We start from the raw sequence: 13,821 nt of genomic DNA, 5'->3' as shown, positions 1-13,821 counted from the left end.
CTCAGCCTGGACTGCCCGTGGCAGAGGAAGGGAGGGGGGTGAGGGCCCCTTTGGGGAGGTCCAGCCTTCACTCCACCTCCCGGGGCCTTGAACAAGCACCACTCGGGTGCCAGCACGTGTCTGAGGCACCACAGAGAGGAAGGCGGCCAGGGCTTGCCATCCATGCTCCGGCCCTAGCCCAGGGTCTCACTTCTGGGCATCCCTCCCTGCAGTCTAACCTGACAGTCAAGTCCCCTCCCACCCCCCTGGGGCCCCCTGAGGCACCCCAGAATAGCAGTTCTATTTCTGGGTGAAGTCGTCAGTTGGTAGAGGGCAATGGAGCAGTGTGAGCCAGCCTGGGCCCCACCCATCCTGGGCATTGAGGCCTCAACAGTGTGTGGGTTCTACAGGTAGAAAGCGGGGGATACAGGGCCAGGCTGGCCTGGGAGAGCAAACACACAGGTGCGAGCCCTGCCCGGCGCCTTGGGCCCTCCCCACCCCAGTCGGCCACCAGGCAGAGAGAGGCGTGTGTTGAGTCACCCACTCGGGGTGGGAGTCCCCTTTATTTGCGCGGGCTGCTGAGCAGCTAGATTCTGCAGGTGGCCCTGGATCTGGGCCAGCAGGGCATCCAGCATGTGCAGGACGGTGAGGAGAATGGCATGGTCTGAGATCGGGGTCCGATGTTTATAGGGTCCAGAGATGTCCGTGGTCACCTTCAGGTGCTGAGGATAGGACCAAGGGGCAGGAGTGAGAGCAGAGGACCGGGGCGCAAGTGTGCTGCGGGGCAGTAATGGAGCTACGGAGGAGGGGCTGGGAAGGGGGGTCAGGCTGATGGAGGATCTGGGGGCTAGAGTGGCGTGGGGCCCGTGGGGGCTGGGTGAGGAACGGGCGTCGCGGGGAGACAGGGGAGGCAGGGTGCTGGCCATGGGGTACGGCCAGGGGCTGATGCGAGTAGGCATACGTATGGCCCCTGGGGTGTGAGTGGTGGGGTGGGGCAGCAGGAGCCCCGCAGACGTGCGCAGGAGGATGGGGGGGGCTGTGGGGGTGGGTTGACTGCAGGGGAGGAGCCCACTGGACGTGTGTGGAGGGAGGAGGCTGCGGGGGCCGCACAGAGCTGGGCTCACCTCACTCTTGCTGCCCTGTGAGCGCCACCTCTTGAGCACCTTGCGGCTGATCACCAGCATCATGGTGGTGGTGAGCGTGAAGCCCGCCACGGGGTAGATGGGGTTCATCCCCAGGCCCATCCAGTGGCTGGGGCAGCCCAGGCTGGTCCCACAACCCTCTAGGCTGTTCGGCTGGCACCCCCAGGGCTGCAAGTCCAGTCCCACCTGGTACCACAGGGGCCGAGACCAGGCCTGGGAGGGCGCCGACATGGCCAGCAGGAGCAGCAGCAGCAGGAAGCACGGTACGCCGGGCATGGCTGCAGTAAGAGCCTCGGAACCCGGGCGCCTGGCAACAGGAAAACACCCCCCCCCAGGCAGGCCTGGCAGGGGCTGGGGGTTCCAGCGGGGCCCCTGGCCTTTCAGCAAGGACAGCCTGGCCAGAAAATGTGCTGGAGCGTGGTGGTAGGTACAGTGCCAGGCCCGGGACGGTGACACGGCAGGCTCGGGGCCCGGGACTGAAGGGCCACCTCCTTTCCCCAGCCCTCCCCCACACCTAACACCCACCCCCTAAAATTCTAACCCCACCCCCCAATGCTGCTGTCCAGCGGAACTGCTCACCGACTCCCTATGCCCAGCCTTCCGGGACAGTCTACACAGAAGTACAGTGAGCGCTCCACAGTGTGGGGCCCCCCCTGGGAATAAGGCCCGAGGCTCACCCTGGCCTGTGAGGTGTCCCCTCCCGCCTGCCCACATTCCTGAACACACCCACTGTTCCCAACAGCAGGGGCCCTGCCCTTCACACCTGGGAAGGCGCTTCACACCTGGGAAGGCGCTTCTCACAGCTGGAGTTCTCCAGCACCACCTTCCCTTCCATGATCCTCTCGGGCAGCACAGTCTTCTCCCCTGAGTGACCCCGTTCATTTTTTTTTTTTCCCGAAGTATTTCTAAGAAGCTGAAATCTCCTGTTGGAGGTCTGGCTTCCTCTCCAGCCCATAAGCTTCGCTCGACCAATATTTGCCAAGCGTTGCCACGTGTCACTCGCTGCTCCTGGTGCCTGGCACAGTCCTTGGTGCCAGGACGCAGGGTGACAGAGTAGACAAAAGCCGTGACTTCCTGGGCTGCAGGTCTGGGGCTGGCACTGACCACACCTGAGCTGGACAAGTGACTCAAGGACTCAGAGGGCGGCGCCACCTCCGTCCACTCGCCCAAGCCCTGTTCCAAGGGCTCGGTGGCATTTCCTCGTTGAGTAACACAGGAGGCGGGTGCTGTCTCCATTCCTGTTCTACTGGTGAGGACACGCCAGGCCCGGGGGGAGTTTTGGGGGCTCCCACCTCCCAGTCACGCAGAGCATCCCTGGCCGGAAAGCCCGCGGCTGCCCGCGGGGCCGCATGTCCAGATGCTGTTCTCCGGCGGAGGTGGCCCATGCTTCCCGGTTGGCAGTGGCCTGCCAAGCCCAGGCGACCTAGTAATACAGAGAGCATCTTCCCACGTAAATCAGTCATGTGTGGTCTACCGCTAAATGCGGCCTGGCAGCACCTGCGAGCACCTGCGAACACCTACGCTTCCTCGCCTGGCCGCTCAGGTGTTCACGCTACCCCCTCCGGCGGCACCTGCCCTGCCCAGCTCCCTGTCTGGTGTCCCTGAGACCAGACCATTCCTGAGAAGCAGCCAATTCCAACTGTGTACTTTAGAGCCGAGATCCAGGCGCTGAGGGCTGCGTGGCTGGGGAGAAACTTGAACCTGGGCGGCCCCACGGGGGCCTGGCTCCACAGCTCTCCTGCCTACTGTATACTCTCACTGCCCCCACTGCCTGCCCCCAACTCTTAGCTCAAGTTCCCACTTTGGAGCATAAGAAGGGCCAGGAGCCAGGGCTGTGGCCGCCCCCCCCGCCCTCCACCAAGCAACAGCAGAGCCTGGTGTCAGGCAAACGAGTCTTTATTCCTGAAGTAGAAAACACGCACGCTCCCCCACCCCTGCCCTGGCCAGTGCCCCAGTCCAGGCCTCCATCCCTGAGTTGTCTGTGAGTGTGTGTGTGTGTGTGTGTGCGCGGAGGGACTCCTGGGTGACCAGTGGAGGCAGCGCAGGGGTTCTCACAGGTGCCCCGTCACGAGCTCCGGAGGTAGGCAGTCTCAGGCAGGACGGCCGCACGGTCAGAGTTTGGTGGCCTGAGCGGGCAGACAAGGGCAGGTTCTGGTCAGGTACCAGGGGCACATACCAGCCCTCCCCCACCCCCGTCCCCACCCCCCCGACAGCAACCTCTGCCCCTGGAGCAACTTCACCTAAAGGCACGAGGGGAAGGCAGTGGGTCCACTGGGGTCAGGGGCACCCAGGCAGAGCGGGGACTACCTGGAGCTGGGGTCAGGGTAAGGACACGCAGTAGGTAAAGAGGTCAGTGGGCCAGAGGTCAGCTCACCAAAACAGGGCTGACGTGGTTGGACCTCGGGTGCTGGAGGGCGAAGACGACGGCATCGTGCACAGAGGCAAAGAGGTGCTGCTTCGTGATGGACGCGTCGAAGAAGTGCCCCGCCTCGAGCTGGGCGACCACGGGAGCTGTCGGCGAGGGGCGGGTCTCTCCTGACTCCAGGAGCCACCAGGAGCCCCAGCCCCAGCCGCCAGCGGGATGGTGTCACCAAGGCTTCCCCGCTGAGGCCGCAGCTAAGAACGCCTAGTTACCCTTGACCTTTGACCCCTGCCTCCCAGGAGACCTCACCTCGGACCTCCCGTTTCAGAGAAAGACTCTTTCCCGGCGGACCCCTGGGCCAGAAGAACCCCACGCCCCTCCCGAACCACTCTCACGGTCTCCGTCCCACGCACTGTGGCAGGCGGCCATGTACACCTCCACCTCGATCTCCCGGAAGTCTCGGAATATCTGCAGCAGAAAAGGGGGCCCGCTTTACGGGGGGGAAAGGGGGAGGCTCTGGGGCTGCAGGGGGAGACTCAGGCAGGCCAGGGGAAGGGAGTTTAGGGGGGAAGTTCAGCTGGTTTGGGTTGGGGGGTCCGAAGGCTCAGAGGGCTCTCAGAGCGAGCGATGGGGTCAGGGCAGGGGCTGGAGAGCCGTGGCCGCCCCCCTCCCCCAGCCCCTTACATTCTTCAGGCTCTTGAGGCACACGGTGTCCACGAAGGAGAGGGAGCTCAGGTCCAGGACGAGGCTGTGGAAGTCTGGCGGAGGCAGGCCCAGCGCCTCCAGGGTGGACCGGTCTGGGGCCTTGGCATCGGCGTCGTCTTGACCGCTGGCTGCTGCAGTATCCTGTAGCTCATTCTCTGTGCTCCCCTGCTGGGGAGCAGACACAGTGTAGGGGCTGGCGGGAGGGGGTGAGGCAGGGACTGCAGGGACAGGCAGGCAGGCAGGGACACTTGGGGCCAGGGGTGGGACAAGCAGGCGTGGGACAAACGTGGGGCCTGCAGGGGACACATGGGGGCACGGACATGGGGAGCCTCCCGGATGCAGGCAGGAGGGACACTGAGGGACACGCGGGAGAGGACGCCCAGGCTCCGGGAGCACACGCGGGCACACGCCTGCTGCTCTGTCACCTCCTGGGCCCAGGCCCAACAGGGCACTTGAGAAGGAGAGTACTGTCCTCAGTCAGCCGGGGCGGAGCGGGAAGGGGAAGGGGAAGGGGAAGGGGGCGGGGGGACAGACAGGAGACACGCGTGCAGCCCTGTGCGCGTGCCGACACCTCGGCGCCCCGCCTGCGTCTGCAGCGGAGCTCGGCGGCCCTCCGGTCCCCCGTTTCTCCCCCGACACCCAGTGCCTTCCCCTCTACCCAGAAGCAGGGGCTGTGTGGGGCCCTTCGGACTCCGCAAATTCAAGGTCTTCACCGAGGCCCCAGACCGCAGGCAGGAAGCCACAGCAGAGTTCCATGGCATACTGCCAGAGGTCCCTCCAGAGTGTCCGGCCCCTCCCCCCAGTGTCCCCGCCGCCTACACAGCCACAGGTCCGTGGTTTTCCTCGCCAGGCGTGTCGGAGCACCCCCACCCCCGCAGCCCGTGGAGGTGGGGCCCGTCCCACCTCCAGCCTCACCTTGGCCTTGGAGCCCTCCAGGCTGTTGCTCTTGACGTGTCCGTCACTAGCGTTGACATCGATGGAAATGGAAGTGCCCCTGGAGGCAGCAGCCTAGGCGAGGGAAGGGGGGCACGGGAAAGACTTGTCCCGGCTGCCACACAGCAGCTGCTGTGCCTGGCCGGCCTGGCCTTGACCTCTGGCTTTGGGCAGTCAGCAGGCCAGGAACCGGAGCTCGGGACCTGAGCCAGGCCGGAGGCTGTGGCGTTCTGACCAGCTCCGGGAGCAGCCGCGAAGGGAAGAGGACCGCGATGGTTCACGCTGCCCCGGGGCTCGGAGGTAGGAGAAGAGCAAAACGCCACCAGCAGGGAGCGAGGAGCAGGGAGAAAGGATGAGGGGAGTCAGGAGCCCGGGGGGCTGGGAGAAAGGCTGGGCACAGGCAGCTGCAGGACAGGGGGCGGGGGAGGGGGGTGCAGGAGTCTCTGGCCCAGGGGGACCCTTGCCTTTGTCTGGAGCTGCTCCTTCTGCAGCCGCTTCAGCTTCAGCTCCTGCTTCTTGAGCAGCTTCTTCTTCTTGGAGATGAGGCGGTCCACGTCCACTCCGCACTAGAGACGGATGCCAGGGTAGGGGCTGGGGTGTTTGGGGAGGCGAGGGGCCCTCCGGCACGGACCCCGGGGACCCCAGGCCTCACCTTCTGCTTCAGCGTGTCACTGTAGAGCTCAGCGTTGGCGAAGTACATGGTGGTCGAGGAGCGGAAGACCTTCACGCCTGGGACCTCCCTGGCCTGGGGATGGGACGGGTCATGGTGGGGGCGGCTGAGCCCTTTCTCCTGGAGGCATCTTGTTCTCTTGCCTTTCCTCCCCGGCACCCAGTTCCCCCCAGCCCCCAGCACTCTGCTCCCCGGCTGGCCAGCGGGGGGCCCAGCCTGGGGCGCAGGTTGCCCTGACCCCCTCATCTTGCCCCGCTCTGCCCCTTCCTTCATCTGCCCCACGGGCTTCCTCCAGCGCATCTGCACCCCCCTCCGCCCTGCCTCCCCTGCCCCCCTGCCACTACCCAGCCCAGGTGTCAGTGGGGCCTAGGCCTCCTCCCGGGTGGGCAGACGGAGACCTCCCCCAGCTGCCGTCCCGGCCCAGCCTTCCCCAGCTCACTCCCCACTCAGGGCTCAGCCCAGGCCCCCACCCTCCTGTCCCGCCCTTTGCAGCCGGAGGAGCTGCTCATCCCCCCCCTCACTCAGACTGTGCTCGGCCTTCAAGGCTCCATGTCAGGGGGAATGGGCTTGTTCGAGTCCAGAGCCCCATCTCTGGGTCCCCATCACCAGAGCCCCAGCACTGGGCACTGGACTCCTCAGGAGGTCAGTGAATGACAGATTGAATGACTCCACCGGATAAAAACAAACAAAAACAACCCTGCCCGACACCCTGGAGCCCCAGGATCCCGCCGCGCACACACGCCCCACCCGGGGCCGACCACAGCACGGGACTCGTACTGCTGGCCCCGAGAGACGCCGCCCCAGGCCCCCAGGCCCATCTCTGTCCACTCGTCCTCTGGCCCAGCCGAGCCCCTCATAATCTGAGCGGGGGTCACAGACCCGACTTCCTCCCTTGAAATTCCAAAGACCGAAGTGTCCCCGTCAGGCGTGGAAGGGACCGACAAAGGCCCATTGTGCCGCTGCCCTACCCCACCCACGCCTCCTCCCTGCTGCTCACCTCCGAGTACTCTGCCACGTCTCTATAAACATCTGTGTCTGGGACCTGCCCCAGGACAGAATAGTGAGGCCTGTGGACAGACCGAGAGTGAGTTGGGGGGGGCAGCACATGAGGAGGGGGCAAACTTGGAGCCTGGGTCCCCCCCACAGAGGTGGGAGAGCTGGGGGGAGCCGGCGTGGACCTCACCCCTCACCAGCTGGAACTGCGGGGGCGGCCGAGAGGGGAGACTCACCGCTGTGTGCGGACCACCACGAGCAGCAGGGAGAAGGCCACCGCCACGGCCAGGCCCAGGTCCAGGTTCAGCAGGGTGGTGGCCACGAAGGTCACCAGCCAGATGAGCTAAAAACAGAAGGGCAGTGGTCAACGGGGTGCAGCGAGGCCGCTGGGGCCGAAGACTGACCCCCCGCCCCGGCCCCTGGGCTCCCGGGCCCCTCACCAGATCCATGCGGTTTGCCACCCAGAGTGAGTGGATGTCCTTGAACTGCATCAGCATGCCCTTCAGGTTCACGATGACGACGGCCGCCAGGACTGCCTGTGGCGGCGGGGGTGTCACGGGGCTGCCGAGGGGTCCCAGATGCCGACCTGCTGACCCCCTGACCCCCCAGGCACGAGCCAGACTGACCTCGGGCGCGTGGGCGTGCTAACCACAGGCGAGAACTACCACCCACCTCCTGAACTTGACAACTTGGATCTGACTCTGACAGGTTCTAACCCTTGACCCTTGGCTCCAAATCTCACCCCCAAAGATCTCGAGCTTGAAAAACAGCGCATGACCTTGTATCCCCTGCCCCTTACCTGCCACCTGGCAGACTGACCGGAGCCCCTGGTTTGGCCAAGGCCCTCAAGCCTGTCTGGGGTAGGGTGGGGTGGGGGGCCGGCTCACCTTGGGCAGGTCTTGGAAGAATTCCCCAAGTTTGAGGATGATAACGAGGATGAAGAGGGAGGAGACAGCTCCAGCCACCTGCGGGGCAGAAGTGGGACAGGGGGGTGGGGAAGCGGGGGCACCGAGTGGGGGGCACCGCCCAGTCACGCCGCCCGTGTGCGCAGAGGCCAGACCCGCCCGCACCGGATGCCCACCTGCGTGTTGCCCCCCGTGCTCTCCTGGACCAGGCTCCGCGACATGGAGCAGCACACGGGGAAGCACTGGAAGGTGCCCCCGACGAGGTTACAGAGGCCCAGGGCCACCAGCTCCTGGTGCGGGGAGGACAGCGGTGAGGCGCCGCCGCCGGCGGTGCCTGGTCCCTGCGCCCGTGTCTCGGCCTGCACACCCCCGACCCCCACCGCTCCTCGGTAGCCCCAAAGACAGGCTCGCTGTCCCAGGCGTCCTGCTGCCCTCCCACCCTCAGCCCCCACGTGGTCCCAGCACACCTGTTCGCTGTCTCCCTGGTGTGCCACCCTCCCAGGCCCTGAGGTCGCCTGTCCACCAGGCTGCCCCCACGTCCCATCCCCCAGACCTGGTTGCTGTCCACCCGGTAGCCGTGCCTCAGGGCGAAGATCTTCCCCAGCGAGATGGCGATGGCGAAGCCAACCACGGCGATGGCAAAGGCGTTTCCCACCAGCTTTGTGAACAGCTGGGGGCTGGGGGCCAATGGAGGTACCAGCCTGTGAGGGGCATCTGTGAGGCCCAAAGGAAGGCGCCAGCGCCGGCGCCGGCCCCGGCTGCCCAGCCTTCCCTGACCTCCGGGGGCCGGAGCTCACCCTGTAGGGATCTTGCCCACGACATCCACCCCGAATCTGTGGTTCAGGCCCACGCCGTAGGAGATGCCCGTGGCCCCGATGAGCTGCGGGGAGAGGGCAGCGTCAGGGGAGGCAGGGAGGTGCCACCCGGGGGCTTTCTGCCGGGCCCCTCCCCCCCAGGCACTCTCACCCGTGCCCACTCCACGGGGACAGAGCGGCGCCTGCCCCTCGCCCCGGCCCCCGGAATGCGCACCGTGAGCAGCTCTCCGGGCAGCGGCATTGGCAGGTGACGCCGCAGCTTGTCATTCAACAGCTTCACCACCACGAGCACCACTCCCGACACCACGGCGGTGACCACCGTGCCGGGCAGGCTCTTGGACAGCATCCCGCAGACCTCCAGCACCGTCTGAGGGCGGGGGTCGCAGCCAGCACTCCAGGTCGCCGCACCCGCCCCTCCCCGTCCCTTCTCCCGCCTGCACTCACATAGACGAGGGCCAGCGGTCCGGAGAAGCTCCTGGGACGGAGGCCAAACACGTACTTGAGCTGCGAGACGAAGACGTGCAGGGACGCGGCGGTGGTGTAGCCGCGGACCAGAGGCTCCGACAGGTAGGTGACGACGAAGCCGAAGTGGACCAGGCCCAGCCCCACCTGTGGGTTGGCCAGGGGCAGTCAGGCGAGACAGGGGGCCCGGCGGGGAGGGGGGGTGGCTGAACCAGAGCCCAGGGCAGGAGGGACCGGAGGCGGGCGTGATGAGGACGGTCGTGGTTAGACCCTAAGGAGGTGGGAGCGGGCTTGGCGGTGGGCGGGCAGCAGGGGGCACACATTCCCGGCCGCTCCGCACCTGGAACAGGCCGACCAGAACGCTGAGCGTGGAGGCCAGCTGCACCCGCTCAGCGTCTCTGGCTGTCTCGTTGACTGTGGAGTTCGGGGCCTGCAAAAAGGCATCATCCGGAGCCAGGGACTCTGTCACAGTGCCCACCATCACGGACATGACAGCAAAGGTGCCTACAAGGACAGGGCGGGTCTCAAGGGGAGAGGACACTGTCCTGCCCTGGAGCCCCAGTCGTAAGGGACAGCCCAGGAGACCTCAGTTCTAGACAAAGATCCTCGGACGGCGCCACGCAACAGAGGGGAACCCTGGGCTCAAGGGCTCCTGGGGCGGCTGGCAATGTAGGCCCTGCATCACCTGCCCTGCCCTACCTGTGTGCATTGGCTCAGGGCCACTCCCCTTACAAACAGTGGAACCGAGATGGAGCCACAGCCTGGCTCAAGCTGTCAGGCCCGTGGGAAGTTCTGGGCCTCTCACGTTGCTTCACCCACCCACGTCCTCCCACAGCCAGGGCCTCTAGGTCCCCGAGTCTGCGGCCCCTTGCTCAGAGGCGAGGCCTGGCCCAGCCTGCGCATGACCCCCGGGGGAGTCTCCCAGCGCCCCACACCAATGCTCCCCTCTTCCCTGAGTTCCCTTTCCCTGTGCAGCCCTCCCTCACCCTGTCCCCCACGGGAGATGTGGCTATCCTCTCGCCAGGCCGGGCCTGGCTCCACTTACCCACGGAGATGTGCCGGGAAGTGCCAAACAGGAAGTAGACAAAGACAGGGTAGAAGGAGCAATAGAGGCCGAACACAGGGGGCAGTCCAGCCAGGAGAGCGTAGGCCAGGCCTGGAGGAGGAATGGCAGCAATACTTTCAAGGGAAAGGACGAGGAAATCCCAGCACCAGCTCATGGGCCATAGTTCGGGGGGTCAGGGGTCATGGCTTCAGGGTTCTCTTGAGGGAGAAGATCTCAAGGCCAGGGTCGCTACCCAAAGGCTGAGGGCACAGCCCCTGAGTCAGGGGTGACTCACCCTGTGGGAGCTGCATAATGGCCACACTCAGGCCAGACAACAGGTCCCCCAGAAGCCAGTCACGCACGGGGTACTGGGGCAGCCAGGCCAAAACCGGGAGGTGTCTGAACAGCAGGGCTCGGGCCCGAGCACGGGAGCACCTGGGCACACGAGGGTCGGTATCAAGGACAGGGGCGGCCTAAGTCCTGCCAGGGTTCCCCCAGGCCCCCACCCTCAGCCTTACTGGAACCAGGTTCGCCACTGGAGGGCCCCAGGGGCCGGGCCCCAGCGCCCCAGCTCCTCCAGCTGTTCCTGGTTCAATAGTGGCCGCTCCACGTGGTAGTCTCGCCTCTTCGGCTCCATGGTTTCTCTTGAGGCCAGCAGCACCTGCGTGTCCCTCGGTCTGGGGTGGCGAGACCAGAGACACAGTGAGGGCACCCATGGCCCAACCTCCCCCACACCTCCACATCGGACCAGAGAGTCGCCCACCTGACTTTTCTAGACCCCAAGATCTAGGTAGGTCCAGACTCCAGCTGGCCCCACGCCCAGGTAAGGGTAGTACCTGAACTTTGGCTAGTGGAAGCCTCTTGCTGGGCCAAAGTCCCAACCGACAGACAGCAGGATGAGCCCAGTCCACACCTCCAGCCCTCGGTGTGGCTGCTCAGCCCCGAGGGTTCCGCCAGTCCAGCTCAGGCAGACTGCCACTCCAGCCTCCTCCCCTGAGCCCCTTGGCCTCCCCCAGCCAGTCTCTGTTCAGGCTGAGTCCTTTAACAGCTGCCCCATGAGCCCAGTGCTGGCTGGCAGGCAAGGAAGGACCCAGCAAACCAGAAGAAGTCCAGTTCTCCAGGCACACCCTCTTCAGGTGAGCCCCTCACCTCTAAGGGAAGGGAAGTACTGGGGCTAAGATTGCCCCTGGGTCTCCAGCCCCAGGCTCCAGGCTGTAGACAAGCTCGGCCTAATTCGGGAAAGCCAAGGATGGCTCTCACCTGGAGGCAGAGGCTTCCATCTGGGAAGGGCAGCTCCCACCCGACAGGAAAGTTTTCACTGGCCCGGCAGGTCCCATCCCTGGGGGGAATCTCTGATCTGCCCAGAGGCTCCCACCTGAGGCGGCAGGTGGTCTTACTTGGGAATAGGAGATGTGGGGGAAGCTGTCACCTGGGGAGAAGCTGTCCTGGAAACAGGAACTACGAGAGAGGGATCTAGCTATAGGCGGCCAGACGCTTTCGCCAGCTGGGGAAGTTTTCACCTGCCGGGAAAGTTCTGGTCTAGAAAGGTGCTGTCCCACTTAAGGGAAGCTCTCATCTGGGTGAAGTTCCCACCTGGGAACGGATCTCACAGGGGGCATCTTACCGGGAGGAAAGCTCCCCCCACCCCCCACCCCACTGCTGAGAAAGCTCTCACCCGTCCGGAAAGTTCCGATCTGTAGGGTCCCACCCAAGGAGCCGGCCTCTCTACACCGGGTGTCCCGATGAGAGAGACGAGTGGAGTGGTGCAAAGATCCACCAAGACTTGGCACCTCTGTCTAGCAGATAACAGTCCCACACCCCTCCTCCTGGGTGGAGTCGCTCAGGTCTTCCCCGCCCCAGCCGAACCCGCGCTTGGAGGGCGGGGCTTAGAGCCTCGGCCCCTCCCTCTGGGGGGAACACAGCTGCCAGAATACCGGCGCTCATTCCCGGACCAGTAGTACAGCTGGGTGGACTCAGGCCCTCGCTACCGTCTCCCTTGCAGGGACCTCCGGCACCGACGCGCCCCACCGGCGCACCTCCAAGGCCGGGGCCCCTCCGCACGTAGCCTCCTCCCTGCGGCCCCTAGCTAGCCGCCAGGCAGCTCTCGAGCTGCTTTCCGCACAGCGCTCAGGGGCTGGGGTCGCGCCGGCTCCCGCCATCCCCCTTCCCTCGCCGCGGTTGGGCAGTCGCCAGCAGAAAGTCGGCAAAGCAGTAAACCGAGGCGATCCAGGCGGGAAATGGCTGCTCCAGACTTAGCGGTACTCCTTCCGAGCTAACCCAAGCCGGGGGCCTGCGCGAGGGCCGGGCGGCGGCCCGCGCCTCGTGGACACCGGGATCCCAGGCCGCGCCCTGCACTCACTCCGACGCTTCTGACAACCCCATGGTAGGCGCGCTGCCAGGGCCCAGCGGTTCTAACAGCTCCGGCCCGGGGCCCGCTAAAGGCCCGAAGGCGGGGCTGAGACAGAGGCTAGGTCTGCGGCGCGCAGCCGCGGGCCAATCCCCGAGCAGGACGAAGACTTGGGCCAATCAACCTGCTTGGGCGGGGCCTCAGCGTCCTCCTCGGGGCGGGGCGTGCTCGGGGTGGGGGGTGGGGAGAAAGATTTTCGGTGTAACCCCTTCTTTCCCAGCCCTCCTGCCTGAGCCTGGTGACCCTGCAGAACTCGGACCCGCGGCGCCAGGTTTCTGAGTGGGATGGGTCTGATACCAGGTCCTGACTTCCTTGTGGACGGTCCCCATGGGATGGGGAAGGAAACCCCCCACGTAGGCAGGCTGCCCGGGGATGCGGCTAGTGACCAGAGCCTTAGCCCTGGGTGTGGGGTATCCGAGTCCGTGGGGCATCTCTTTAAGGGAGCCACCCTCGGGCTTCTGCCGCGAGACTGGCCATGTCTCTGAGACGGTAGGTGCCCAAAGCTTCCCTGCAGCTCTGGGCACCCAGACCTGAAATGAGGCAGAGCTTCTCCTCCCCGCAAGTAGCCCAAGTTTCCTTCTTGAGAAACACAGATGCCCTGAGCGCCTCAGTCCGAGAGGCTGGTAACTAGAGGTCAGAGCAGTCAACGGGCCGAAGGGTTAGCAAAGACAGTTCCTAGAGTTGGTCTGACCCCTGGCCAGGGCAAAAATGCCCGGTTAAGGCTGCAGCCTGTAAGACTTAGGACGTCATCACGCTGCCGCCTTTGTCACTGGGGAGACCTGAGTTAGGGGGCTCCCCCTCCTCCGTTCTTGTCTTGGCTCACAAGGAACGAATTCAGTTGAGAGACAACACATATAGTGGAAACGAGATCGCAAGTTTATGAATGAAATACACTGGAGCACAAAGTTGCAGGCAGGCACCCAGCTAGTCTGGGTGCCCCGGCTCGTGGGATTTTAGGGGTTTTATGCTGGTAGCCAACTTCTAGTTTTCCCCTCCTCCTCCTCCCTGCTCTAGACCTTGGGGTTAACGTACAATTTCAAACGCTTTCTTTCCCGGCTTGTGATACACACGATACACACAGAATTTCAAGGGCTCCCCTCCTCCTGTGCTATCGCAGTTTTCCTCATGATTTTCATCACGCCTGGCAGTCTTATCTGACCAGGCTCAGGACTGCTGAGCGCGTGAGTGAGCCCCGTCTGCCTCCCCCTCTCTGCCCGGGGTTCACTCTCTATCTCGCCTAACACCTTGACGAAGGAGGGGGTTTCTCTCTGGACCTCACTCCCAGCACCTGCGCTCCTACCTCGGGCCCCAATCACAAGGAGAAAGGCCAGAATGGAGGGTAAAAGGGATGGGAACCCGGTCTAAACCTCCTCTGAAATGGGCTAAAAATAGCTGAACGTTCT

At 64.8% G+C, this 13,821-nt stretch overlaps 2 protein-coding genes across 2 annotated transcripts in view; both read right to left on the bottom strand.

Moving 5' to 3' along the window:
• Nucleotides 1-508: 508 nt before the first annotated feature.
• On the bottom strand, nt 509-1,397 carry TMEM89 (transmembrane protein 89). Its single transcript, XM_028518511.2, has 2 exons — nt 1,104-1,397; nt 509-701 (listed from the first exon to the last, which is right to left on the bottom strand). Exons 1-2 carry the CDS (start codon nt 1,395-1,397, stop codon nt 516-518), a joined length of 480 nt encoding a protein of 159 aa, XP_028374312.2. The 3' UTR covers nt 509-515.
• Nucleotides 1,398-2,999: 1,602 nt separating this feature from the next.
• The window catches only part of CELSR3 (cadherin EGF LAG seven-pass G-type receptor 3), a 37,135-nt gene continuing 26,313 nt past the window's right edge, over nt 3,000-13,821 (bottom strand). The window contains 20 exon segments of the mRNA XM_036030363.1: nt 3,000-3,247; nt 3,496-3,632; nt 3,897-3,951; nt 4,168-4,356; nt 5,104-5,196; nt 5,586-5,687; nt 5,774-5,866; nt 6,789-6,858; nt 7,021-7,127; nt 7,225-7,320; nt 7,672-7,749; nt 7,866-7,979; nt 8,243-8,390; nt 8,487-8,569; nt 8,719-8,871; nt 8,949-9,113; nt 9,307-9,470; nt 10,012-10,122; nt 10,307-10,446; nt 10,530-10,688. Coding sequence (XP_035886256.1) covers nt 3,233-3,247; nt 3,496-3,632; nt 3,897-3,951; nt 4,168-4,356; nt 5,104-5,196; nt 5,586-5,687; nt 5,774-5,866; nt 6,789-6,858; nt 7,021-7,127; nt 7,225-7,320; nt 7,672-7,749; nt 7,866-7,979; nt 8,243-8,390; nt 8,487-8,569; nt 8,719-8,871; nt 8,949-9,113; nt 9,307-9,470; nt 10,012-10,122; nt 10,307-10,446; nt 10,530-10,688 — 2,272 coding nt within the window. The 3' untranslated portion in view covers nt 3,000-3,232.

Source organism: Phyllostomus discolor, chromosome 7, assembly GCF_004126475.2.
Source record: "Phyllostomus discolor isolate MPI-MPIP mPhyDis1 chromosome 7, mPhyDis1.pri.v3, whole genome shotgun sequence".
In the NCBI taxonomy this organism is placed as follows: domain Eukaryota; kingdom Metazoa; phylum Chordata; class Mammalia; order Chiroptera; family Phyllostomidae; genus Phyllostomus; species Phyllostomus discolor.
The sequence above is the reverse complement of the archived record's forward strand: the minus strand, read 5'-3'. Positions and strand labels throughout refer to the sequence as shown.